Below are 27,423 nucleotides of genomic sequence, written 5' to 3'. Positions count from 1 at the left end.
GACAAGAACAGCACAGAAGTGATGCTGTACCCTTCTTGTGTGTCATATCAGGGGGTACACGATGATATGTCTTATTACTGCTGATGTTAACCATGGTCACTTGATCAAGACAGTGTCTGCCAGATTTCTCCCCATGAAGTTCCTGTTTTTCCTTTGGTTTTTTTTTTAAGATTTTATTTATTTATTTGAGAGAGAGAGAATGAGAGAGAGAGAGCACGAGAGGGAAGAGGGTCAGAGGGAGAAGCAGGCTCCCTGCTGAGCAGGGAGCCCGATGCGGGACTCGATCCCGGGACTCCAGGATCATGACCTGAGCCGAAGGCAGTCACTTAACCAACTGAGCCACCCAAGCGCCCTCCTGTTTTTCCTTTGTAATGAACACGTAGCTTGCATGCAAAAGTAGTACTTGTGTTACTAATCAGAGTAGCTATCCATGGTTTCTGCCTGTAACAATGATTACTACAGTGTTTGCCTCATGTTGACTTCCTGCTTCCCTCATTCGTTCTGCCTTTGTCAGTCGGAATTCTGCTAGAAGAGTTGTCTCGTCGCTCCCATTCTTTGAGCAGGCAGTTAGAGAGGGAGGAGGTTAGGAAAAGAAGATGACACGTCCACATTTAGACATTGTTACGTCTGAGGTACCTGTGTGACATCTAGACGGAAATATCCAGAAAGCATTTGGTATCTGCATAGAAGCGACAGTTTGAGGTTAAGTATTGGAGGCAAACACTATTATGCTTTTCCATTTTAGAATTTAGAACCCGGGGCTCGAGGTGGAAACCCGAGGCATAATGAGAAATAAAACTGGCAAGGCAGTGTGTTGTTGGCGGGGGGAGGGCATTGCTGAGGGCCTTCATTACCCTACAAACAGCCTTTGGACTTTGTTCAGCGTCTCATCCAAATGCCAATTTAAGATTTATCAGGAGGGAAAGATTGATAATCAGGTCCTAGTTCAAAATCTACTGTAGCACTGTGTGCAGCAATTGAGAGCTATTTAATACCCCAAATTAAATAAAATCTAAGTACCTAAAGAGTTCTACAGGCTACTGGGGAAAAAAAAAAGAGAGAGAGAGAGAGGCATTATCTGGAGTGATTGGCGAGGGCTTTGTGGAGGAAATAGAACTTGCCATGGGCTTGGATGGAATTCACAGTGAGAAGAGAAAGGGCATCCAAGAAGTATGCTGCTATCAATAGCTCGTGCTTATTTTATTCCTTACAGTGTGCCAGGCAGTGAACTAAGTGCTTCAAGTGTTCAGCCCTCACCTCTACTGTATTGAGGTCGTCCCGTTGTAACCCCCATTTGACAGATGAGGAAACTGAGTCTAGGGGGGTTAAGTATCCTCCCCTTTCTGGCAGCTGGAGAAGGGAAGCCAAATAATACAGCAGCACATTGTTATGCAAGCATGGAGTTAGCACAAGCGAAGTTAGATGAATTGGAAACTTAACATGAGCTGTTGCTGATATAGCTCACAGTAGGGATGGATTTTCTACTGAGATCAGAATAATTATAGCTCTTAGGTATTGAGTGCTAGCTATGCACTAGGCATTGTGCCAAGAGCTTTGCTTGCTCTATCGCATTTGATCCACTCTAAAACCTCGTGAGACATAGTTACTATTTTTGTCCCTATTTTAGAAACGGGAATTCCTCCAGTTTCTTGCCCAAGCTCACTGTGCTGGTGAGTGGCAAAGCCAGCCTGTGAACCCAAGTTTGTTTTGACTCTAAAGCCCATAATCTGAACCACTTAGCAATGCTACCTGTCTTGCTTCCACTCTCTTAATAGGGATGAATTTGCCAGTGGGACCAGAAAGCTTGGTGTTTATGAGCTAAGCTTCATTGGCTCCTGGCTAGTGCTTGAGTGTGGACACTACAAAATACACCTCTCTGTGACTCTCCTTATTCAGTACCTCAGTGGTTGACCAACCCCATTCATTCTCTTCTAAGGTGTAATTCAAGCAGGTTACAATCTGGTCCTTGAAGTCTGGGAACCGTTCTGGTTTTAAGATGACCTTATAACCTTTTAAATCCATTTTATGTTGATTCTAAAACCCAACTCTTTATGACTCTTATTTCCCTTTTTTCTAAATTCTTGAGAGAAGGCTCTCTTTTTGTAACTTCTTTACACTGACAAAAGTGGTAATTTCTCAGAAAGAGGTAAGCAGAAGGAGTTAATGGAAGGACAGAGGGTGGGCATTTAACCAAAGGCTTCTTGGAGAAAAATATACTTAATTTTGTATTTGAAGGGTAAATAGGGATTGGCCAGAAAATTTAAGGTGAGAAGGCCATTCTGGAAGAGTGAATCATATTAGCACTAGAGATTGCAATTTTAAAAATAAAATTACAAAAATACTAGGAAAATAGTAGGTGACTCTTCTATAATGCCAGGGTTGTAAGATTTTTAAAACATGACATGAAAGACAGAAGCCATAAAGGAAATGACGATTAGGTCTGATTACATAAAGATAAAGAAGCTTCTCTACATCAAACAAGTAACATAAGCAAAGCTACAACAGTGACATCCTGGGGAAAATATTTGCAATAAATATCAAATAATCTGTATTAAATGTCATTAAAACATAAATGGTTCTTACAACCCAGTAAGAAAAAGAACATACCAGTTGTAAAATAGGCAAAGGCCACAGATGGTCACATCCCCAAAGAAGAAATACGGCTGTCCAAAAAACAAGTTAGAAAATAGTCAAACATTTTTGGTCATTTGAAACATGCCAAGTAAAGGAATAAGTTGTATGTTTGTGTTATTGGGGAGGAGAATAATTTTCTTTCCACTCTTCTAGGTTCTTGGCAGAGACCCCCCCCCCACCCCCCATAATAAAAGACCAATTAGCAGGAGAGAAAAACAAATGGAAGTTTGGTAGCATGTATACCTCCTGCAGACGTGGGAGGGACCCAGGAAAATTGAGCAACTCCCCAAAATGGCCTAAGCCACCACCTTAAATACCATCTCTAGCTTAGAGACAAAAGGAAGACATTAGGTGGTAGGGGTTGGGTAAGGCAGAAGGCCAGTTATGGTAGGGGACCAGGAAAAGCATGGTAATCAAGGGTAAGGTCATTATGAAGGAGGAGGTCAGTGTCTTCTTCATTGATAGGGTAAGGTCATTATGAAGGTTGAGGTCAGTGTCTTCTTCATTGATAAGAGTGTCTAGGGTTTGAGTCATCCTTCTTTTCTTGGTACAGAGGGGGAGCCATTCTTACACATGGAGATTTTCTTTATAAATGTAAATGTCTCCTACAAAAGGGTAACTTCTACTCACTTTTCAGAGCTTCTCCCATGTCTGCTGGTGTGTGTGTGTGTGTGTGTGCGTGCGTGCGTGTGTGTGTGTGTGTGTGTGTGTTTTAAATAACCAGCCTAAAATAATCCTTATGCCAAAGAGACATATTTCAGGGTGGCAAATTCTGCTCCCATTCCATGTTTTGCCTTTTAAACAGGTTGTAGCAGAAACACATTATCATATGTTGCTGGTGGGAGTATAAATTCAAAGAAATTTTCTCGAAGGCAGTTTAGAATTATAGGTTAAAAGCCTTAAAATGTATATTCCCTTTGAAGACCTAGAAATTCTCCTTGTACAAATGTAGACTAAGGAAATAGTAAAGGATCTGAAAATTTAGACATAACAACATGTGCAGTAGGAGGAGATTGGTTGAGTAAATTGTTGCATATCTATATAATTGAATGAAATGGAGCAATTAGAAAATGAGGTTGTAGAAGTGTGTTTATCGACATGGAGTGTGTTCAAGGTACAATTTGGCACAAAGCATGAGGCTTCCAGGCTGAAGGACATAGACAGGGTCTGGAGCAGTCAAAGCCTTGCCTGCCATGCTAAGGAGCTTGGGCTTTTTCCACAGATACTGACAAGTCATTGTAGGATTTTAAATGGCAGATCAGAATGGTGTTTTAGGTAGATCTTTCTTCCAGCAGTGTGCATGAAGCTGGGAGACTAGTGAAGAGATTATCTCAGGGGTCCAGGGAGAGAGGATGCGGGCCCAAAGGTATGATCATTAGTGAATAGAGCCTAGGACAGACTTTGGGCAGTCCAAGGAATGGGTCTTCTCTATGGTTGGTAATGGTTATAAGCACTCGGGAATCCCCAAATCGCTGTGTACCATCATAGGAGGTAGGACCAGGAGAACTAGAGCTGGAGGACTGGGCCTGAGAAGACCGTGTACCAGGCCAAACACCACTGCCCTGGTCCTCTCTCATGGTTTTTGTTTCATTTAGTTTTCCCACCCTCTTCACTGATTTACCTGGCTAGTCCCTCATTTAGGATGGTCTTGGCAACTGGCCCTTCCTCCAGATTACATTGCCATAGTACCAACACTTCCTCCTGTGAACAAAAATTGGTCTTACTTAGGTGTCATGAAGATGGGGGTTTATCAGGTCTAATGTTGGGGTGAAACAGTTAATGGGAGACTGGACAGTGATGCCGATGAACTTGGAGCTGATGTAACTGTGGGAACAGGAAGGAGGACAAGTGATGTCAGAGAGGCATTTGGAAGGAGCTGAATTTACAAACTGCCAGTGTTACAGAACAAAATTCAACAGGGTAAATTTGAAGATCTGATTGGCTTTATTAAGAGATTCATGAGTCAGGCAGCATCCCATCTAGCAAGGCGGGGGAGAGTTGTACAAAACGGTTGGTTTTTATAGGAAGTGGGGGCGGGGCAAGGAAGTTATTAGCAAAGGAGAAAAAAGGAAACGAAAAGATTGTTTCAGGCAAGGTCACCTTCCCTTGGGAAGGGCAAAGGTTCTTATTAGGTGGATTACATCATCTTCCTTTGGGGAATGGAGTACTTAGTTGGTGCTGGCCAGAAAATTCCAGATTGCTTGGCTTAAAATTCTACTGGGGGAGTTGAAACTGCAATTAAGTCTTGGTTTGTTATCTTGGGGGTGAGTGAATCCACCTTGGGCCTCTGGCTTTCTTTTAGCAAGGAGAACCTTGAAGTAGTACAGGGAGCTTTCCTGGGGAATCTGAGAGGGTATGGAAAAAAACCTGTGCGTTTTTTCCCCCTCCATTTTTAAGGATCTGAGGCGTATCAGAACCCAGCAGACCTGGTTTTGAATGAGGTGGGTTGGAGCTAAGATGAGTACGTCTTCAGGGAATGCTAGACTCTGCAACCCATCTATGTAAACTTAATTTGCTGCCCAGTTTGGTTGCGTTTGGAGAGGTCTTGCATTGTAGTGACTAGATCCTGTGAGCTGTGTGGTGGTATAGGTGTGGGGCCATTGGGTCAAGGGGCAGGGCTAGAGTCTAAAGAAGAGAAGCCATCAGGAGGTGTGGACCGTGTCAGGTGCGAGGTGGAAAGTGTGTTGAATTGGGAGTTTAACGGATCTGGGTTCTTGTTGGAACCTTTTCCCTTAGGTACCTTCATCTGCAAAGTGGAATTTAATAGCAAGGCCCCGCTCATCTCCCAAACGACTGGAGAGTAGAAGTGCTTTGTAGCACATCTCTCTCTGTTACCACCTGTCCTCGCCCTTTTCTTCACGTGCTGAACTGGGCAGATTTCAGCATGAATACAGAAGCGCCAACTCGGTGCTGGGATAGGCTCAGATACATTCCTTTCTTCCTTCCTACTGTCCTTGTTTGCACTTCTAAGTGTCCTTTACTTCCCACCCTATTTGCAACTGAAGGGATGGTTTAGCTTTCCATCTGCTGGTCTAAAACATGCTACCAAAATTTGGAGGTGGATGGCATCCCAGCAAGGAAGAAAGCAGGGATGTTCAGGCCAAGGCTAGGGGCCATCGGGCCTCTGAATTAAAATGTTATTTTCGCATGGCTTCTTTGGTTAACAGTGATTTTGGATGTGGCTCCAGCATGCTAGGGCAGAGAGGTTCAATGTCATAAATCTTTGAAGTTCCTGAGGGGGGCCATGAGTTTACCGGAAATGGAATATGATGAACTTGAGGTCTTTTTTTCAGACCTGCTGATTCGATATGTCTACATGTATCTGATTTAAAGGTTGCTCAAAAGGCGCCCGGCTAGCTCAGTCGGAAGAGCATGAGACTCTTAAAGGTTGCTCAAAGAAGATACCCTCTATCTTGGTGATGGGAATAGACACGCCAGATGAGAAAGGCCAAAGTGTTGATTAGAGTGGCTTGGCCACGTGAAACTAACTGTTGGAAAATTCAGTTAGGGTCAAAACTAGATTGATTAGCTGCCTCAAAAGAAATTAGACCCATCATTGGTTGGGGCTGGAGGATTTGCTCCCTTTAGTAGGTTTCTGGGTTTTTGGTATAGGGCTGTCATGAATCAGAGCCAGCCAAATGGAGCGGTTAGAGGGGAATCTGCCCCAAGAATCTGCTCATCTCTCCTTGGCTGTGGGAAAAGTAAGAATCAACTGTGGGGCTCAGTGTTGTATTTTTGCTTCTCTGTTTAGCATGTTAGCACGAAGTATCTTGGCTATTCCAGAATCTCAGGAAGGCTGCTGTCATGGCTCTTAGGTGACTCCAGAAATATTGAGGACCTTTCCAAGGTGGTTGGGGGCCCCTGTCTGCTCTCTGTATACTGTAGCTTGTGAGTGTAGCCTTTGAGGGGCCTGATGCTCAGTAACTGAGTGCAACCTCCAACTTGATCCCTTGCTTAAGGTGAGTAACTTTACTGCTGGGTCAGTGGTAGAGAATACCAACTTTGTTTTTTTCCTTCTTGAATTGCTCCTGAGGGGGGTGGTGGGAAGTAGGGATAACTTAATGTTTGGATGATTGAGATTCCAAATTGACAGTCCTTGTCCCAGACCATTCAGGTCAGGTGTATTTCGGAAGTCAGAAAGTTTTGGATTTCAGAAAGGTAATACGGGGGCACCTGGTTGGCTCAGTCGGTAGAGCACTTGACTCTTGATCACATGGTTATGAATTCAAGCCCCATGTTGGATGTAGAGCTTACTTAAAAAAATCAGAAAGTCAATACAGTGAATGTGGAATATTTTATATATGCTCCCAGTGGGATCTGGGGTAACATCCTATAGTCAAAAGATTCTTCTTCTTCTTCTTCTTCTTCTTCTTTTAAGGATTGATTTATTTTAGAGAGAGAGATTGAGAAAGAGAGCATGAGCAGGGGGAGGGGCAAGGGGAGAGGGAGAGATAGAATCTCCAGCACACTCCCTGCTGAGCGAGGAGCCTGATGTGGAGTTCAATCTCACAACCCCTGAGATCATGACCTGAGCCGAAATCAAGAGTCGGATGCTCAACTGACTGAGCCACCCAGGTGCCCCCCAAAGATACTATTTTTTATGGAAGCCATATGAATACTCATCATAAGTGGAATAAATATGTCCATAAATAGTCTCAGCTCAGTTCAAGTCATACTTGCTACCAAATTAGCTTTGAAAAAAACCCAACTTTTGGTTTTTAGAGCTCTTTGGATTTGATGATTACCACTGGAGGATTATGGGCCTGTAATTGTCATTGATTTTGCACTATTAATCAAATTGATCCACAGGGGGAAAGGCTTGTTCTCGGTGGATATTTCCTTGGCTGGGTTCTCTAATCAGGTATTTTGCAGGTAGTGGACTCCCGGCCACATTCCTTTCGAGACCCTTTCTCTTTTCCCTTCTTCTTTCTCTTCCTCTTGGTAGGGATTCAAGCAGGTGTTTTTCTTTGTAATGATTTTCCTTATAGTACCCTTTATTTCTAAATGTAGATTTTGAGAGAACCGAAGAGCCAAATGCTAAAGAATATACACGTGACAGAGCCAAACAAGTGCGTAATGCAGATAACTTATTTTTTTAAAGATTTTATTTATTTGATAGAGAGAGAGAGAGAGCACAAGTAGGCAGAGAGGCAGGCAGAGGGAGAGGGAGAAGCAGGCTCTTCGCTGAGCAGGGAGCCTGACGTGGGGCTGGATCCCAGGACCCTGGGATCATGACCTGAGCCGAGGGCAGCCGACTTAACTAACTGAGCCACCCAGGCGCCCCATAGCAGATAACCTATTTTAATAAATGCTCACAGCAAGATAGGGACACATATCAATGACTTTGTAAACCACACCATTAAATCACTGTAGAGGAAGGAACTCCACAAATATGAGTTTCATTCTTTCATTAATCCTTAGTCCTGTTGAATGTCTCTGACTCCTGTAATAGTCCAGGCCAAGGTCAAACAGTCATCATATCTGGCTGCCAGGAGTGGTTGAATCTCCTGGGGCATTTGTTAAACATGCAGATTCCTGGAGTCCCAGACTTTTGAGGTCAGCATTCCTAATGGGGGAGCCGAGGAATCTGCATGTTCGACCAGTTGCTCTGAAGGGGTTTCTTTGTCTCACTTGAGAACCAGTGCTTTGATGAAGGTCATACAGATGCAGTTTTTCTATAACCCAGGCCTAGGTCAAACCAAGTAGCATGGAACTGATTTGACTCTTAGAAGGACAAGGTTCTTCTTGTTTGGTTTGCCCTGGGGAGGAGAATAGAAGAGTAGAACTACCTGGTCATGGTTAGAAATAAGCCAATCAAATATGGGGGAGGAAAAATAATTTTCCCTCTACCCTTCTAGGTTCTTTTTTTTTTTTTTTTTTGAAAGAAAGATTCCATTTCTAGGTTTACTTATTTTTTTTAAAGATTTTATTTATTTATTTGAGAAAGAGAGAATGAGAGACAGAGAGCACAAGAGGGAAGAGGGTCAGAGGGAGAAGCAGACTCTCCGCCGAGCAGGGAGCCTGATGCGGGACTCGATCCCGGGACTCCAAGATCATGGCCTGAGCCGAAGGCAGTTGCTTAACCAACTGAGCCACCCAGGCACCCCCTTCTAGGTTCTTGACTGAGACCTCTCCCCCTCCCGACAATGTAATAAAAGACCAGTTAACAGGAGAAAAACAAATGGAGGTTTAATAGTATGTATACCTCCTGCAGACATGGGAGAGACCCAGGAAAATTGAGTAACTCCCTGAATGGCCCAAGCCACCACCTTAAATACCATCTCTGGCTTAGAGACAAAAGGAAGACATTGGGTGGTAGGGGTAGGGTAGGGCAGAAGGCCAGTTATGGGAGGGGACCAGGAAGAGCATGGTAATCAAGGGTAAGGTCATTATGCAGGTTGAGGTCAGTGTCTTCTCCACTGAAAAGAGTGTCTAGAGTTTGAGTCATCCTTCTTTTCCTGGTATGGGGGGCATTCTTACAAATGGAGATTTCCCTTAGGATTGTAACTGTCTCCTACGAAAAGGTAACTTCTCACTTTTCAGTGCTTTTCCTATGTCTACTGTTTCTTAAAAAAATAATCGGGCTAAAATAACCCTTATGCCAAAGAGACATATTTCAGGGTGGCAAATTCTGCTCCCCTTCAAAATCAAAGGGAGGCTTGGAGCCTGGGCATGGCAATATTGGTAGGGTTGCTAGATAGAACGAAGGAGGCCCAGTTAAATTTGAATTTCAGATAAACAGTGAATAATGTTTTTATATAAGTATATCCTAAATATTGCATGGAACTTACACAAAAACATTATTCACTGTTTATCTGAAATTCAAATTTAACTGGGCCTCCTGTGTTTTTATTTGCTAAATCTGGCAGTGCTGGGTATTGATTAACGCCCCCTTCCCCGTGGGAGGCAAACCAGATGGCATTTACGTACTTTGTCCCATTCATGGAATACATTTTTGTCTTGGGTTAAAAGCTTCTCAGACTGGCTACTATATCATATTGCATTGAAGAGTTGAAAAATTGAGTCTTGTTCTAGAGGTTAAGAGGAAATGTTCTAGAGGCAAAAAAAAAGGCCTAAGAAAGGCTTTTCCCATCTTGCCCCCAAACACTCCCTCACGCTCTATCCCTCTCCCTCTTCCCCACCGTATCTCTCTCTCTCTCTCTCTCTCTCTCTCTCTCTCTCTCTCTCTCTCTCTCTCTCACACACACACACACACAAACAAATGTCCCCGCACCTAGATACCTGTGCAAACAGAAACACGTTTGGAAAACCACCTGCTTGCCTTTTTAAGTTTTTATATTGCATTTTTCATGTTAGAGTTTGGTTATTTATTGTTACTATTATCATTTTACTGTTGTTATTGAAATAACATTGTCTAACCGTGTCCAGTACTGCTCTTGATAACCATACTTAACTCTTTTTTAATTGCAGATCTTTCTCCTGGCCTGCCCTCCATGTCCTGGGGCTATCGTCGTCTTCAAGTAAGGGAAAAATGGTTTTTGCTCTGTTGCCGTTGCTATTCCGAATGTTCTTTGTGATAACCAAGGGTGATGAGCACGTTGATGTGAACATCTTGGGCCTGCCCCCGCTTTGTCTCTGGGCTTCCCAAGGAACAAAAGTCTATGAGGCCCAGTGAAACACGGGGATATTATATGCAGAGATTTGGCTTTGGTCAAGCCCTGACAAGTCCTTTTTAGCGAGTGTTTGTGGTGGTGGTTTATGGCCAAGCCCTGCTCCCTTGGAAGGTTGCTGGCTTCCTGCAGTTTCTCCCCAGAGCATGTTGGGGGCCATGCGGCTTCCCTCCTCTCAAGAATCATTGCCCTGTCATCCTGCTGCTTCCCTGAGGAGCTGGTTCTTCACTTTGAAGACCTTTGTTCCTATGTTTCTGTGTGTGTTTTTTTTTTTTTTGTGCAAATTAAAGTGAGGGGAAGAAAAAAATCACCTTTACAAGTCCTGACTTTCTTAAAAATAGCAAGCATCAGATCCATTAAAGTGTACTGCAGGCAAATCATGTTTATCTGAAGGCAAATTTGCTTAAAGGAAATTCTCAAGAGTCCCAGAACCCTCCTTTTAACCATGAGTTATGACCATCTCGCTTATCAAGCCTTTTTATTGGCGTTGCTAATGAGCAGCTAAATTGACCAAATTAATTCCATCTCTTTCCCCCTTCCCCGGCCCCCATTTTGGAGCTGTTCCTGAGCAGAGGAGACAGGAAGTAAAGGGCCCAGCAGATCCTTGGGTAATCGAAGAGTGGTGTAAATGGCTTTCTGATTTACTTAGGTCATTAAAGTGTTAGATAGGGAGAAATATACCCCATTTGCTGCTTCGAACAGCTCCTTGGAATAGCCACTTAGTCTCTTGCCTTAGGTGAGTAACTTTCTGCTGGATGAGGGCAAATGGATCCTGATTTCACATATCTTGTACTTGAAAAGCTCCCAAGTGGAAGGCTATTTAACCCTGTTTCCTTCCCTTCATTTCCCAAAATGAGCTCTATTTTTCAGTGTAATGTTTTAAACTAACATTTATTGGTTTTATTTCATAATTATTAAAGTAACAATTCTCATTAGAGGAAATACAGAGACACATAAAAAAAATAAACATCACCCTTAATCTACCACCAAGAAATAATTTTGGTTACTGCTTTTTTTTTTTTTTTTAAGAAGCAGAGATCATATTTAGGATTCTTACTGTATCTTTTCTAAATTTAATTCAATTTGTATATATGTGTATGCATATGAAAATACATAAACATGACTGCTAAATTTCTTTTTATTTTTTTTAGAGTGGTTCTATTTTTTTTCTTTTGTCCTTGTTTTGTTTGACTCCTACCTCTGCCTTTCCACACCTGCAGATTACCAAACCAGTGTGTATCCTTCCAGATTTTTCTCCCCGCTCATTAGGTGTACACACACGCACGTACACACACACACACACACACAGGGATTTTGGAATGTTTTACTGTTGTTGTTCACTGCTTGTTTTACAAAAATAGAATCTTATATATACTGCAATACATCTTGCTTTTTCACTCAACAGTATCTCACGGGGATCTATCAAATTTTATTGGTATACCTTATTCCTTTACAAAGCTGCAAAATATTTCATGGATGCCCAACTTAGCCATTCTTCTCATTCCTTTGTAAGATTTTATTTTTAAGTAATCTCTCTGCTCAACATGGGGCCCGAACCTCCAACCCTGAGATCAAGAGTCCTGTGGTCCACTGGCTGAGCCAGCCAGGTTTCCCTAGCTCTTCTTCTATTCGTGAATGTTTATATTCATGCTTTCCATATTGCTGCCACTATAACCAATGCTGAAATCAACATCATTGGGCATATGCCCTTAAATACTGGTGCTTTCAATTTATACGTACACACACATACACACGAATGTTTACATATAAATATACATATTTATGTTCATAGATATTTCCATACTGATATACAAAAATAGGCTGTTACAATTCACTTTCCCCGTTTGTATGTAATATGAGATTATTCTTTTCTTCATATCCATACCAGCATAAGGTGTTATGATTCTTTTATAATTTTTGACAACTTAATGGATACATTTCCTTGGCTACTAATGAATTTCAGTATTTTTTTATCCAATTAAATTTATTTTTTGAATTGTCTGTTCATACCATCTGCCCCTTTCTTATGGGTTGCTTAGGTTTTCTTAATTTGTAAGACTTCTTTGTATATTTTGGATATTGGCCCTTTGTCTATAGGCATTATAATAGATATTTTTCCCAAATCTGTATGTGCTGATTTGGCTGATGGTATATTTTTCTATGTGTTTTTTTTTTTTTACATTTTTTCATATTCAAATATGATTACTTTCTTATAGCTTCTGGGTTCCCAGTTTTAGTTAAGATGATTTTCTTAAAGATGGCTAACTAGTTGTGCTAGCGTGATATATTACATAATCCCTACTTTCCCCTGTGAACTGAACTACCATTTTTGTCACCTATTAAACTTTTTGTATATGAGGATCCATGCATGGATTCTCTATTCTGTTCCATCTGTTTGTCTATTTGTGCACTCAGATCGTGTTGATTTGATTACATTAGCTTAAAAAATATTTTTCTTGTCTATTCATCGGCATTTGTTTTCTTACATGTAAATTTGAAGATCACTTTTATTCAACCCTCCCCACCAGCCCTATTTGGATTCTAATTAGAATTGCATTAAATGTATATTTCAGTTTTGTGAGAACTGATGTTTTAAAATTATGTAGCTCTTTTAATCTAAGAAATGGTATTTTTTTCCCCATCTGTTCAGATCTCATTTTATGCCTTTCTTGATACATTTATTCCTGAAGAATTAATAGCTTTTCTGTCCATTATGAGTTGAATATTGTTCACCTTTCCATTCCTAAGTGCTTCTTGCTAGACTAGAAAAAGGTTATTGATTTTAACAGTAGTCCTCATATCTTGCCATCTTCTCTTGTTAGGTTTGGTAAAATTTATTTTTATTTTATCCCATCTTTCCGATGGTTTCACCAGTAATTTTCTTTGGTTTTTTTGTTTGCTTGAAACTCAGAGTGAAATAAAAATGGAGCTGGTGGGCCACTGTGTCTAAACGGATTTTAAATGGAGATTGTCTCTGTGTTCCTTCATATTTGCTGTTGGTGTTGGTTGAATAGCCCTATTACATGTGAAGAGTTTCCACATGTACTTAGAGATATTTTCAAAGAAAACGGTACCCGCATTTTATCAAATTCTTTTTCATGTCTGTTGAGTATGGGGTTTTTTTTTTTTCTGTTTAAGTTTTTGATACAGTGAGTTATGTGGATAAATTTTCTGGTTTCGAATTACTCTTATATACTGATGTAAGTCCTGCTGGTCATAGTATATTATTTTGATGCTTTGCTGGATTCCATTTGTCAATCCTTTGTTTAGAACCCTTGCTTCAGAATTCATACGTGAGATGGGAGTCATTTTTTGGGATTCTTTTCATCAGGTGTAAGGATTAAAATGGAATTGCAGAGCACTTCTCTTTCTCTGGCCTGGAATAATTTAATTACCCTTAGAAATTATGTGTTAAATTTTTACCTTTTTAAAAATTATTTTTCTTTTGTTGTTTTTAGAAATTATGGTTTTTTGTTTTTTTTTTTTAAAGGTCAGGTAAAACTCAACTGTGAAGCTCCTCTGGTCCTAGTGCCTTTTTCAGTTGGTACACCTTTAACCACCTTTCCAGTGTCTTCTATGGTAATTCATCTATTCAGATCCTTGGGTCAATTTTGGTCATTTATCATTTACTGGGGAGTTACCTGTTTCTTCTGAGTTTTCGGATTTGTTGCCATGAATTCAGTGGAGCATGTAGTAGTCTCTTATTTTATAATTTTAAAAACTCTCTCCTCATCTGTAGTCATGTCTTCTTTCTTGGGTTTAATCTTGTCTGTTTTTGTGTTTTCATTATTTATAGTTTAGTCAGGTTAGTAAGTACTTGATCTATTTTTGGTTGCTTTATAGAACCTGCTTTTGGATATAGTTATATATCTACACGGTCAAAAGGTGTGTATTTATTCCTTTCCCTTTTGCCTTCTTTAATCATCATTTTCTATTCTGCTTTATTTACTTAATATCATGTTTTCCCCCATTTTATTACAAACTCATCATCCACATCATTTTAAAATTAAACTTTCTATATTTTGAGATAATTATATAATGAATATGATATCATAATACAGATGCAGTTGTAAGAAGACTACAGAGAGATCCTATGTACCCTTCACTTAGTTTCCTCCAGTAGTAACTTTTGCAAAACTGTACTAAAATGTGACAACCAGGATATTGACATTGGCACTGTCAAGGTATAGAACAGTTCCATCACCATGAGGGTCTTTGCCCTTTTATTTATTTATTTTTAAATTTTTTAAAAGATTTATTTATCTGAGAGAGAGAGAGAGAGAGAGAGAGAGAGAGAGAGAGCATGAGCAGGAGGGGCAGAGGGAGAGAGAATCTTAAGCAGACTCTGTGCTGAGTGTGGAGCCCAATGTGGGGCTCGATCTCATGACCCTGAGATCACGACCTGATCTGAAACCAAGAGTTGGATGTTTAACTGACTGCGCCGCCCAGGCGCCCCTCCTGTTGCCCTTTTAGAGCCACTCTCACTACTCTCCCACCTGTCTCCTGTCCCTGACCCCTGGCAGCTCATCTGTTCTCCATGTTTGAACCTTTGTTATTTCAAGAATGCTATATAAATGGAATCATACAGTATGTTACCTTTGGGATTGGCCTTTTTTTAAACTTATAATTCCTTGCAGATCCATCCAAGTTTTTATCATACACCTAATTTTTCGTGGGTGCATACGATTCCACTGTGTGGAAATACGACAGGCAGTGTGAAGTTAAAAATCAGTATTTTAGAAAATAGTTCTCAAGATAATAACTCCACCTTACTTTAGTATAGGTCCTTACTGTTTTCAAAGTCCTTTGTCTTAAACGAGCTCATCTAATCCTTCAAATAATGCTGTGAGATAGGGACTATGTTATTCATACTACAAACCAAGCAGTTGGGGCCAAGAGGTATTAGCTTGCCTAACATTACAGAGTGGCAGAACCAGGATTCCCTTCTTCCTTTCCTGCTAATCCTCACAGTCAGGTTTTACTGTGTGCCTAGGCATGGGGGGAAATACTTAACATGGATTATCACATTTAATTCTTCCAACAAACCTATGTGGATGGCAGAAATTATCTCCCCGGTTACATCAAGAAAACGGAGGCTCAGGAAGTGGCAGTGACCTCAGTGTTTTCTGCTCTTTTGCTGTTCTAGCATTATTTTAGGAGGTAGAACCATGAAGCACCCTATTGAACATGGCACAAATCTCAGTGTACACAGGTGGGCACCCCTGTGGTCCTCAGGCCAGTACGTTCTGGAGGTTGCATTGACTAGCACTGTATCCCCATCTCTTGTTTTTTCTATTGGCCCTTTGCTGTGCCAGCCAAGCATGAGTTTGTCTGCTTCCCAGCTAAGCAGGGGCTGGCGTGTTCTTCTTGGAGGCGTGCCCAGACGCTGCAGGAAAGGGGTATGGTGTGCCCAGGAGGCCACATGCCCCATGCTGGGCACGGGCTGGCAATTCTTTGTGGGGTGGGGAGGGGGCGGGATTCTCCACAGGGTGCACTCGACAAGAGGGAATGGCGGTTCCCCAGTGTGCTGGCTGGGTGCCAGAGTGCTTCATTTATGTGCCCCTCAGTTGACATGCGGCTGGCTAAGTCTGCAGCTAAGAAAGGCTTCCTCAGCAGCAAGCGTGTATGCAGAGGACGGAGCTGAGGTCAGCAGGGGTTGCTACCTGGCCCACCATCACAGCAACCTTGGGCATGGTGCTCTTTTGACCGCCAGTATCTCTAACTCCTAGAATCCCAGCCTGGCAAGCTTTTGGCTTCTGAAGGTTTCTACTCCCTTCTCTTCTTGGCTCCTCATCTCTGTGGATGCTCGTATAGCAGCACCCAAATTGCTTGTTGTGTTGCGTGTGGACTTGCAGCACTGTTCTCTGTCTCTTTGAATCTGAGCCATTTTCTTTCTACTCATTTTGGCTGTTGAGAGCAGTTCTTCCCTGAAGAGCCACATCCCGGTACCTTCAATATCCGGGCCACAGAATTCTTCCTCTCACTCAGGTTTGAGCAAAACCCGTATATTCTTAGAGACCCTTCGGCGCGTGCTATCCTGCTACGAACTTCAAAAAAAGTTACCTGTTTCAGTCACCTTGATCGCACATACCCAGTCCCATAATATGAACCAGCCTGCCTTGCGGGTTTGTAATTAATTAAATAATTAATTGAAGTATCGTTGACATATGATATTGGTTTCAGGTCTATAACATAGTGACACAATTATGTATATTATAAAATGCTCACCGGGGTAAGTGTGGTTACCATCTGTCACCATACAAAGTTATTACAAGAGTATTGACTATATTCCCTGTGCTGTACTTTTCATCCCTGTGACTTTTTTATTTTGTAACTTCAAGTCTCTGCCTCTTAATCTCCTTCACCTAGAGTGCCTATCCCTCTACCCTCCTCCACTCTGGCAACCCGCCAGTTTATTCTCTGAATTTATGAGTCTGCTTCTGATTTTTTTTTTTTTTTTGGTTTGTTTCTTTGTTTTGCTTTTTAGATTCTACATGTAAGTGCAGTCATATGATATTGGTCTTTTTCTGACTGACTTATTTCACTTAGCATAATACCCTCTAGGTCCATCCGAGTTGTTGCAAGGGGCACGATTTCACTCTTTTTGATGGCCGAGTAATATTCCATTGTCTATATAGACTTTATCTTCTCTATCCATTCATTTATTGATGGATCACAGGTTCTTTTTTTTTTTTTTAAAGATTTTATTTATTCATTTGCGAGAGAGACAGAGAGAGAACAAGCAGGGGGAGAGACAGAGGGAGAGGGAGAAGCAGACTCTCCGCTGAGCAAGGAGCCTGATGCGGGACTCGATCCCAGGACCCCGGGATCATGACCCAAGCCGAAGGCAGACGCTTAACCATCTGAGCCACCCAGGCGCCTGCATCACAGGCTCTTGATACATAAGACACCCGTTTTCAAACCTAAGGGATTGGAGGGAGGGTCTTGTTACATACAGTGTAGCCAGGTTCTCCACAGCTCACCCCACCCATCTTACTCAGTTTTCTTCCCTTCAAATTTCAAATTTCATTATAGAAAATCCCAAACCTATATATACTATGCCAGTTACTCATTGTATATTTTCCTCTCTGAATTGTCACTTCATGTTCTCTGCCCAGTTATTACATAGGGGTATTTCTCTTCTTATTGATCTGCATGAATCATCCATATATAGAGTATTAATCCTTTACCAACTTTGCAGGAAGTGTTTTCCCCCGATTGTATTCTAGCTTGTTGATCAGGCTTCTGATATACAGTTGACGTTTTTACTGGACAAATTGATTGGTTTCCAAGCTGCCTTCAGACCCTGGTAATTTCTTCCGGTGTTTTTACACCTGAAAAGTTTTCCCCTTCAAAGATCAGGTAGACAATCTGTTTTTTTGTTTTTTGTTTTTTGTTTTTTCATTTATTTTTAGAGTGAGAAAGAGAGAAAGAGCAGGGGGAGGGGCAGAGGGAGAGGGAGAGAAAGAATTTCAAGCAGACTCCGTGCTGAGTGTGGAGCCAACATGGGGCTCGATCTCACAAGCCCGAGTTCATGACCTGAGCTGAAATCAAGAGTCAGGCACTTAACCGACTGAGCCACTCAGGCGCCCCGACAATCTGGTTTTTTAATTATTTTTTTTTTTAAAAAATATTTAGCTATTCATTTGGTGAATAGTATGAGGTAGGGATATACTTTATATTTTTTTCCTCAAATTGTCAGTTTTTGGAACACTGTTTATTGAATAATCATTCCCTGTGATTATTGCTATTGTGTACTTAAATTCTTGTGTATGCTAGGATTTATTTTGGGGGCTTGTACTATTCCATTGATGTCTCTGTTGGGTCCCTCACCAGTTTCATACTCTCATCTTTGCAACAGCTAGCAGGCCAGATTTCTCTTTGCCATTGTTCATAGCCTGTTACTTTACCCACACTTTTTTCTTGGCTAGTCTGAACCACTATTTCCTTCCAAAGGAACTTAGAATCTTTTTGTCAGACTCTTCTTAAAATTCTATTAGTTTTGGGGCACCTGGGTGGCTCAGTCGTTAAGCATCTGCCTTCGGCTGAGGTCATGATCCCAGGGTCCTGGGATCCAGCCCCGTGTCGGGCTCCCTGCTCCGCGGGAAGCCTGCTTCTCCCTCTCCCACTCCCCCTGCTTGTGTTCCCTCTCTTGCTGTCTCTGTCTGTCAAATAAATAAATAAATAAAAATCTCAAATTCTATTAGTTTTGATGGGAATGACTTTAAACCTAAAATGTCATTAACATCATTATAATACAGTCTGTACATATGGGAAAAGATGTGGTAAATTTCTTAATGTATCCAGGTTTTCTTTCATGTTCTTTAAGGGTGGGTGCATGCGTGTGTGAATCCCACATATCTCTCATCAGGGTCATTCCCGGACAGTTTGTAGTTTATGGTATAATTTATTTATTATTTATTGTATTTTCAAAGTAGTTATTACTGGAACATAGGCAAGATTTTGATTATGCATGTTCATTTTATATTTGGCCACCATGCTTAACTATTTTAATAGTTTTTCAGTTGCTTCACTTGGATTATTTTGGAAATTAATGGTATCAACAACCATATGGTAATCTTACCTCCTTATAAAGAGCGAATCTTCCTCCTATCCCCCATTTCAAGCCTGACTGTATTGGCTAGAACTTCTAGGACAATGTTAAATAACAGTGATACTGGCAGGAATTGTTTCCCTGCTTCTGATTTTAATGAAAATGTTTCTAGTGTTTTGCTGTTGATTCTGATGAAGGTTGTTGGTTTAGATTGGATGTCCTTTATAATGTTAAGGAATTCTCTTATTCTTAAATTACCATTTTTTTTTTTTTAAATCAGGAATGGTTGTCAAATGTAGCTAATTTAGCTAATGGTTTTTAAGAATCTGTTGAGAGGTTCATTTGGGTTTTCTCCTTTGACCTCCCCATTTGGTATGTTAAATGAATAGATTTCCTAATAACAACCTTTGTGGATTTCTAGGGTCAGCTTTCCTTTTCCTCTGCATGCGCGGGAGAGATTCAGGATTGGCTTCTGTACTACGAATTTGATTGATTTTGCTCTTTGCCATCTCCAATGTGATATTTATTTCTGCTGCTACAGTCTTCATTTCTTTCTAATTCTTTCTTGCTTTGCTGCTCTATCTTTTCTCCCCAGTTTGGTGTCTTTCCTTCTCAGTATTTTTTTTTAAGTAATCTCTGCACCCAGCGTGGGGCTCGAACTCACGATCCCGAGATCAAGAGTCACGTGCACCTCTCCTTCTCAATATGCTTTATTCTGATGGCATTCTATACCTGTTTCAGCGAGTCCATGTTTTCTCAGATTCTACTGAGGATGCAGTTTTGTAAAATACTTCTTCCGGGTTCAGACACTAAATCCAGACTTTTGCGCTTCCTCCAAGTCTTCAGAATGATACGCACTTCTGCTCCCAGAGCCTTTCGTAGGAACCATGCTGTTTTTTGGGTATGTTTATACATATTCAAAGGAGGATTTATTTATTATTTGTCCAAGGTAGGGTCTCTGGATTGTCTTTGAGTATTATCATGTTCTCTTTGGTATTGGCTAGAAGCCCTTCTCAGCTCCTCTCTTGGTGGCAGGTCCGTGGCTTCTAGCCTGTTTGCCAGTGTGCTTAGCAGCTTCATCTAGTGGGTTCTTGCCGGACCTGGGCGGAATCACTTACCCCTACCACTAGGTTCTTTGGTACTCTGAGCAGATACGGTATGTGAAAAACTACAACCTCCCCCACACACTGCTACCTGAGTTCTACTTGGGCAGACTCCCACTTCCAGGACACAGTGTGCCAGCCCCAAAGCCATCACTTCCAGCCTTTTGATTTGGGGGAGCAGTCTCCAGATGCATATAGAGCAGTTTGATTTCCTTTGAGAGCTGTGGTGGAGTGGAGGCATGACTGTCCAGAGTGCTGGTTACTGGATTTCTAAGCCACGAGGCCGACAGTGGCAGGATGGACTCTGTCTTCCTGTCTTGTTTCAGGTTTCTGCTCCATGTGTTGGCCACAGATTTTTTTTTCCCCCTCATTTCGGCATTAGCCGTATTGGTAGTGGAGATTTCTGCCAGAGACTCGTAATAGGATGACGACCATCGGTCTAAGTTTTCAGTGATCTGGGGTTTTTTATTTTTTAATTTTTTATCTTTTTACCTTTTTCTGTCTTTTTGTAGGAATTTTAGTAGGAAGCTGGGAGGGGCTGTGTTATTGGATGTTAACCAAGTGCTATTTTTTTAAAGATTTTATTTATTTATTTGTCAGAGAGAGAGAGAGTGTACAAGCAGGAGGATGGCAGGCAGAGAGAGAAGCAGGCTCCCTGCTGAGCAAGGAGCCCCATGCGGGACTCGATTCCAGGACCCTGGGATCATGACCCGAGCCGAAGGCAGATGCTTAACTGACTGAGCCACCTAGGCATCCCAGCCAAGTGCTGTTTTAAACTAGAAATTTAGTGCACATTTTGGTTTAGAGCAGAGGTCGGCAATCTTTTTCTGTAAAGGGCCAGATAGTAAACTTTCTGAATGTTGTGGGCCATATGATCTCTGTTTTAACGATGTAACTTTTTTGTAGTGTGAAAGCACCGTAGATAGTACCTAAGTGAATGGGCTTGGCTGTGTTCCAATAAAACTTTATTTACAAACACAGGGCAACCAGATGAAAAAGTTCTGGAGCTGAATGATGGTGATGATTGTATAACAATGTGAATGGACTTAATGCCGCTGAACTGTCTACTTAAAAATGGTTATGATGGTAAATTTTGTGATATGTGTATTTTACCACACCCCCCCAAAAAAAATCCAGAACATAAGAGGGCGACCATATTTTGCTGACCCTGAGTTTAGAGCAATTAAATCTAGTACATGGAAAGAGAGGGAGGGAGGAAGAAATTAAATGTATCCAGCAGGACAGTGCCACTGTTGAGGAATACCTTAGTGAGAATAGGGCAGGGTTCTGGAAAACTGCGGTTCATCGTGGTGACATCATCCCATGGTCTTTAGGGATGGAGAGACACAGAGTTCATAGTTACACTTTTTGGCATAAGGATCAGATCAGGGATTTTGCACTCCCAAGACCTTCCTTCTTGGTGACTGGCAATACGTCTGTAGATGCAGGGGTCTCTTCTCGGGGCTAGAAAATGCTAGCTTTTTAGTTATTAACTATGCGTAGCAGACTCACTGGATAAAAAAGAGGAGCCACTAGTCACAGTCCGCTGGTTCTGCACCCCTCCTTGCCAAGATTCCTGAGCCATCGGGATTCACCTGTCAGCTGGAGACCCGGGCCCTCGGCATCGGGAACAATGCCATTCTGGGGACCCCACGCCACTTTTCTCTCAGCGGTGTGGAGAGGATGCTCCTGCTTCCCGGCTCCAGCCTTGGCCTCCCTCAGCTTGACCAAGACCTTGAACGAGCTCCAGGTCCAAACGGGGTCTTCCATCTGCTCAAGGGAGAAGGTCTCTGGTGTGTTTAATGCTGTTCTTGGAGCAGAGTTAGCAAATCGAGGTCCATGTATATTACTCTCCCCCCTCTCCCAGCATGCAGTGGTTTGGACTTTCCTGGTCTCTGCTGGGTCTGTTATCCTGGCTGAAGGAGGGTGTTGTCACCACGTGGTGGCATGCACTCACTCCCCCTTCCCAGTCTCCATGGATCCCAGCACCACAGAGCGCTCTGAGTGCAGTCAGCCTCTTAGTTTTCAGCTTACTTGTTGGCATCCTGCCTGCTGGTTTGTTTTTTGTTTTTTGTGTTTTTTTTTTGAAGAGGGTGAAATTCTTGGTTTCACAAGAGACTGGGAGCCTCTTAGGGAAGCCAGCCTTTTGGAACTCTCCTCTCTCTGAGCTGGGGTATTTTGAAGGACCAAATGAAGGAAAAGGGAGTGGCTGTTAAGATTTCCCTGGCTTTGGGTTGTGATCAGACAGTTCAGCTGCCTTGTGAGCATCCACGGCTTAATGTGCCTGGTTATCCAAGTGTGTGCCGCAAGGGTCGGGGGGGGACTCGGAGAGTGAGTCACTGAGCAGTGCCGACTGAATGGCAGGGAGCTCTTCCCCTACCCTGCCCCATAAGAAAAGTGCATAGCAGAGAGCTAGCACACATCTTCTGCCTCGGGAAGTATACCGTGGCCCTTCCCCCGTGAGCAAGCGGAAACCCTTAAATCTGCTCATTTTCATGTCCACATGGAGAGGAGTGGATCTGTGATGCAAGTGGGATTATTTGGTCATGAGTATCTGCTGACTCAGTCTGGAGAGGATTTTGAAGGAGATGAGATGAAATTTCATCTGTGCTGCAGAGAGCAGGGGGCGCGTTGCTGGCTGGAGAGAGGACTGTAGGCCGGGTGTGAGCCAAGGTAGGTGAGGGAAGCATGGCGCTGGGTGAGGGGAATGAGGGCAGCCTGACATGTGATCTTGGTGTTACAAGATTGATGCCCTGTTGGCCTTTGGGCCACATGGTATTACAAGAGTTCAGGAGCCCCACGACCTTCTCTTTTTCTAGATCCCACTTATTGTACTTTCCAATTGTTAAACAGTGGGACTTGGAGCAGGGAGCCTTCCTCTTACCGGGACTGTCCTGAGTTCAGGAGGGGGGCGCAGGTTGGACCTCCTGTGTCTTAATGTCTCAGAATGGCTTGACCATCGCAGCACCCCCTTTTCTAGTGTGCGACACATCGGCTGCCCTGGGACCTCCAAAAGAGCAGCCTTTTGGCACCTTGACCTGGGAGGTAGCTGCTTTTGGGCTTAGCTTTGGACTCACTGCGCAGGGTGTTTGGGAGACCATCTCTGACCCGAGCAGCTTTATTAAGACTGTGATCTTGGCAAGGGAGAGAAAGCCCTACATATGAATGCTGCAGGTTTAAAAGGGAGAGACACCTAGAAATCCATCGTAAGTAAGTAGCAGTGCAAGGAGACCAGTTTCTTGTCTTACGCAGAATGCTGTTCTGGCGCCTGCTTTCCTAAGAGCCATTAACCCGTCAGGTTGCTGCCTTGCATCCATACATATTCTTTCTTAATGCTTAGAGGGGGGAAGCTGCTTTTGGTTGTCCATGGGCCTCCTCTCCTTCCGTACACACCAGAAGCTGCCTTCCTTCTCACTTGTACATATTCAATTTTGTTCTCTTTTGGGAGCTTTGGCTGCTCCAGTCCTGGCCCATATCTTCTGAGTATTCTCAGTGCCCCAACCAAATCCTCTCCAGGAAATCTCGCTGAAGGTTTCTGGCGTGGGGACTGCTTTTCTTTCTTTTCTTTTTTCTTTTTTTCTTCCTCTTGGGCTGCTCGGCTTTAAACATGTGTTTGGATGTTTACCATCTCCTGGTAAAAGGAATGCTGGGGATACAGGTAACTTTTCCCATCTGGGAAAGCATGGAAGGCAGTATTCTGCAGAAGAATGGGGACTGATCATTTGGGGCCTCTTTTTACTTTGTCAGCCCACCCAGTCCTTACAGAAGCTAAGTGGCATATCTACGATGCTATATATCAGGCAAAAGCAATTCCAGAAAAAAAAACAAAAACAGTACAGCATAATAGATGAGGTTTGGGCAAGATCCGTAGGTGCTGTGCGGTGGGTAATGAAAAGATAGAAATATTTTGTTTTTATAAAAGTCATCTACCATCACTGGAAGAAAAACATCAAACGTTACAGAAAGCAACCACATAGATAAGGAGAGTACCTGATAATTCCTCTGGTAATAACGTGGGTATAATGTCCTCCCAGTCTTCTGCATGTACATACCCATTTTTTATTTATTTTTATTTTTTTAAATATTTTATTTATTTGAGACAGAGAGAGAGTGAGAGAGAGAGAGAGCACAAGCAGGGGAGAGGGAGAAACAGGCTCCCCACCGAGCAAGGAGCCCAATGCGGGGCTCCATCCCAAGACTCTGGGATCATGACCTGAGCCGAAAGCAGACGCTTAACCAACCAAGCCACCCACGTGCCCCCGTACCCATTTTTAAAAACCAAATTTGGGATTATTCTAGGCATCTCCAAAGATACGATTTGTAATCTCTCCAAAGTTAATATACCAGGATTGTTTCCCCAGGTCATTAAGTATTCTTCTGCACATGATTTCTCTTTTGTTGTTGTTAATTTAAAATCAATTAATTAACATAGAGTATATTATTAGTTTCAGAGCTAGAGTGTAGTGACTCATCAGTTACATATCACACCCAGTGCTCATTCCATCAAGTGCCCTCCTTAAGGCACATGATTTCTAATGACAGCATAGTATTTGATAGTTGATCATTCGAATGAATAGAATGTGACGTATTTAAACAGCACCCTGTTATTCCACCTGTGGTTTGATGGACAAATACTGTTTTAAAGGAATCTTACGTGGTGCTGTGAAAGTAGATGGCTTAGGTTATATAGTTGTGGTTTGGCCACCTCTTCAGTCTTCTGAGCAAGGCTGACAGTCTCAGCCTCCATTTCCTCACTGGTAAAAGAATGTTATGAATAGTAACTGCTTCCTTGAGTGATGGTAACAATTAGATGAGCTGCTCCGTGTTCATCTTTTAGCATCGACCCTAACAGACTAATCAGTAAATGTTAAAAATATATAACCTGAGTTTTGTCTTGATGCTTCACCATCTTACTTACTTACCTTGCTGTTAGAATTAGGGTCCCAGGGAATGAAGACTGTTTTCATTCAAACAAGCAGAATTTCAGAAAGCAGACTGCTTTCGGATAAGGAGCCCCGTTTATTAGTTGAGCGCCTTGCATATCGGGGCTTTGGCCAACTGTCTGGACTTCACAGGAAAAGAAAGTTCTGCAGCCTCTGCAGTTGTGTGCCACATTTTGGTCTGGAGCAAAGCAGGTGGGAAAGCACCAGTTACAATCAGTCCTGTATTCTATCTTTAATAGTCTCTAAAGTCTTCTATCTTCCTGTGCACAGGCAAAACCAGTCAAACTTTCTTGTTATACTTGTTTTTCTTTTCTTGTTTTTTTTCTTTTCCAGCTCTTATCCTGAACAAATTTCAAACGTCCAGAAAGGATCAGGGCAGCACACCAAACACTTATATGATCTCTACCTAGGTTCAGCAATTTTTGTCCTGGTTTCTGATATGTGAGTTAAAAAATGTGAGATCCTGACTGCATTTCCTGCTGTCTGACAGAATTGTGCTGCGGAGCCTCACACGGTGGGCAGAAAGTGAACGCTCGGGGCACCTGGGTGGCTCGGTCGGTTGAGTGTCTGCCTTCGGCTCGGGTCATGATCCCGGGGTCCTGGGATGGAGCCCCGCATCGGGCTCCCTGCTCGGCGGGAAGCCTGCTTCTCCCTCTCCCACTCCCCCTGCTTCTGATCTCTTTCTCTGTCAAATGGGTAAATAAAATCTTTAAAAAAAAAAAGTGCACACTCTCACTCAGGCCAAGGGCCGATGGAAAAGAGAAGGTCAGAATGGAAGGACTCTGGTTAGTGGCAATAGATTGATTGTTTGTATAATACACGTTATGGAAAATAAATCTCAACGTAGCTTCTGGCTGAAGGGAAAGCGTAGATCCTGGTGTCTACCAACATGACAAAGCTGTGTCGAGTGAAAAATGTAATTTGCAGAAGGATAGAGAGAGAGTACATCATTTATTTCATGGGATAATCAGGAAGCAACAATGTTTATGGTTTGTGGATACATACAAATGTAATAAATCTATATAATCATAGGAAGGAATCCCACTATTTCTGAATAAAGGTTTCCTCTGGTTAGGGAGTGGAGGGGATGGATAGTGTTCAGGAGGGGTCCACAGGGCTTCAGCTGAATCCGTAATGTTCAAATTGACCAAAGTAGGATGGTGGGCACAGAGGTTCTTACCCTTTTTATACTTTTCTGTATGTAAGAAAATTTTAATGTAGAGAACTAGAGTGAAGAAACATTGTTTAAAAGGCTTCTTAGAATCTCAGGCCATTTATTTTGTGGTTGTCAAAGTGGAAACCAGGGGAGTTCAGTGTTTTGTTTTTCATATATATTTTTAAATTTAATTACCATACTATAAAATTGACTTTTTGGTATACAGTCTATGAGTTGCTTGCACTTCTTCACTGTTGTGAATGATGCTGCTATGAAATGGGTGTACAAATGTTCCTTAGAGACCCTGCTTTCAATTCTTTTGGGTATATACCCAGAAGTGGAATGGCTGGATCATATGGTAATTTCATTTTTAATTTTTTGAAGAACTGCCAAACTGTTTTACACAGCTGCTGTACCATTTTACATGCCCACCAAGAGTGTATAAGAGTTCCAATTTCTCCACGTCTTTGCCAATATTTGTTATTTTCTGTGGGTGTTTTTTTTTTTTTTTTTGTAGTAGCCGTTCTAATAGTGTCAGATAGTATCTAATTGGGATTTTGATTTGCATTTCATTTTCTAATGTCCCATGTGATTCCTTCTTTGATCCATTTGTTGTTTAAGAGTGTGTTATTTAATTTTCACACATTTGTGAATTTTCTCATTTTACTTCCATTATTGATTTTTAACCTCATAGTGTTGTGGTTAGACCAGATACTTTGTATGATATCTACCTTTTCTAAATTTTTAAAAAAAGATTTTATTTATTTGAGAGAGAGAGAGCATGAGCAGGGGGAGGGATAGGGGGAGAGGGAGAAGCAGGCTTCCCACTGAGCAGGGAGCCCGATGCGGGGCTCGATCCCAGGACCCTGAGATCATGACCTGAGCCGAAGGCAGACGCTTAACCGACTGAACAACCCAGGTGCCTGATATCTGCCTTTTTAAATCTACTGAAACTTAATTTATGGCCTAACCTGTGATCTATCCCAGAAAATGTCCCATGGGCACTTGAGAGGAATGAATTCTGTTGTTGTTGGTTAAAGTGTTCTGTATACGTCTGTTTGATCTAGTTGGTTTATTGTGTTGTTCAGGTCCTTTATTTCCTTGCTTTTCTTCTCTCTGCTGTTCTGTCTGTTATTGAGAGTGGAGTGTGTAAGTCTCCAGCTATTACTGTAGAGCTGTCTATTTCTCCCTTTGAATCTGTCCATTTTTGCTTTATATATGCTGATGGTCTGTTGTTAAGTATGTAAATGTTTATAATTGTTACATCTTTTTGTGATATTGAATGTTTTATTAATAAATAATATCTTCTGTCTCTTATAAACTGTTCTGATTTATAGTCTATTTTGCCTAATATTAGTATAGCCACCCCTGCTCTTTATTTGGTTACCATTTGCATGGAATA

The 27,423-nt window shown here is 42.0% G+C and overlaps 1 protein-coding gene across 7 annotated transcripts in view; it reads left to right on the top strand.

The window, feature by feature from the left end:
- TMEM164 (transmembrane protein 164) overlaps nt 1–27,423 on the top strand; it is a 161,754-nt gene that overhangs the window by 54,871 nt on the left and 79,460 nt on the right. For 3 of the 7 annotated variants that reach the window (XM_025853653.2, XM_025853649.2, XM_025853652.2), the window contains one exon: nt 10,066–10,115. The exons of 3 other annotated variants lie outside the window; for them this stretch is intronic. Coding sequence is in view for 2 of the 4 variants with exons in the window: in XM_025853649.2 (XP_025709434.1) it covers nt 10,066–10,115 (50 nt within the window). In the remaining 2 variants the exon portion in view is untranslated. Of the gene's footprint in view, nt 1–10,065; nt 10,116–22,221; nt 22,596–27,423 lie in introns of those variants that run through there. One more of the 7 variants, XM_073885780.1, reaches the window with a different exon arrangement.

The sequence above is a fragment of the Callorhinus ursinus genome, unplaced genomic scaffold (genome assembly GCF_003265705.2).
Source record: "Callorhinus ursinus isolate GAN/ISIS: 27379988/994484 unplaced genomic scaffold, GSC_fseal_2.0 scaffold65, whole genome shotgun sequence".
Lineage (NCBI taxonomy): Eukaryota > Metazoa > Chordata > Mammalia > Carnivora > Otariidae > Callorhinus > Callorhinus ursinus.
The sequence above is the reverse complement of the archived record's forward strand: the minus strand, read 5'-3'. Positions and strand labels throughout refer to the sequence as shown.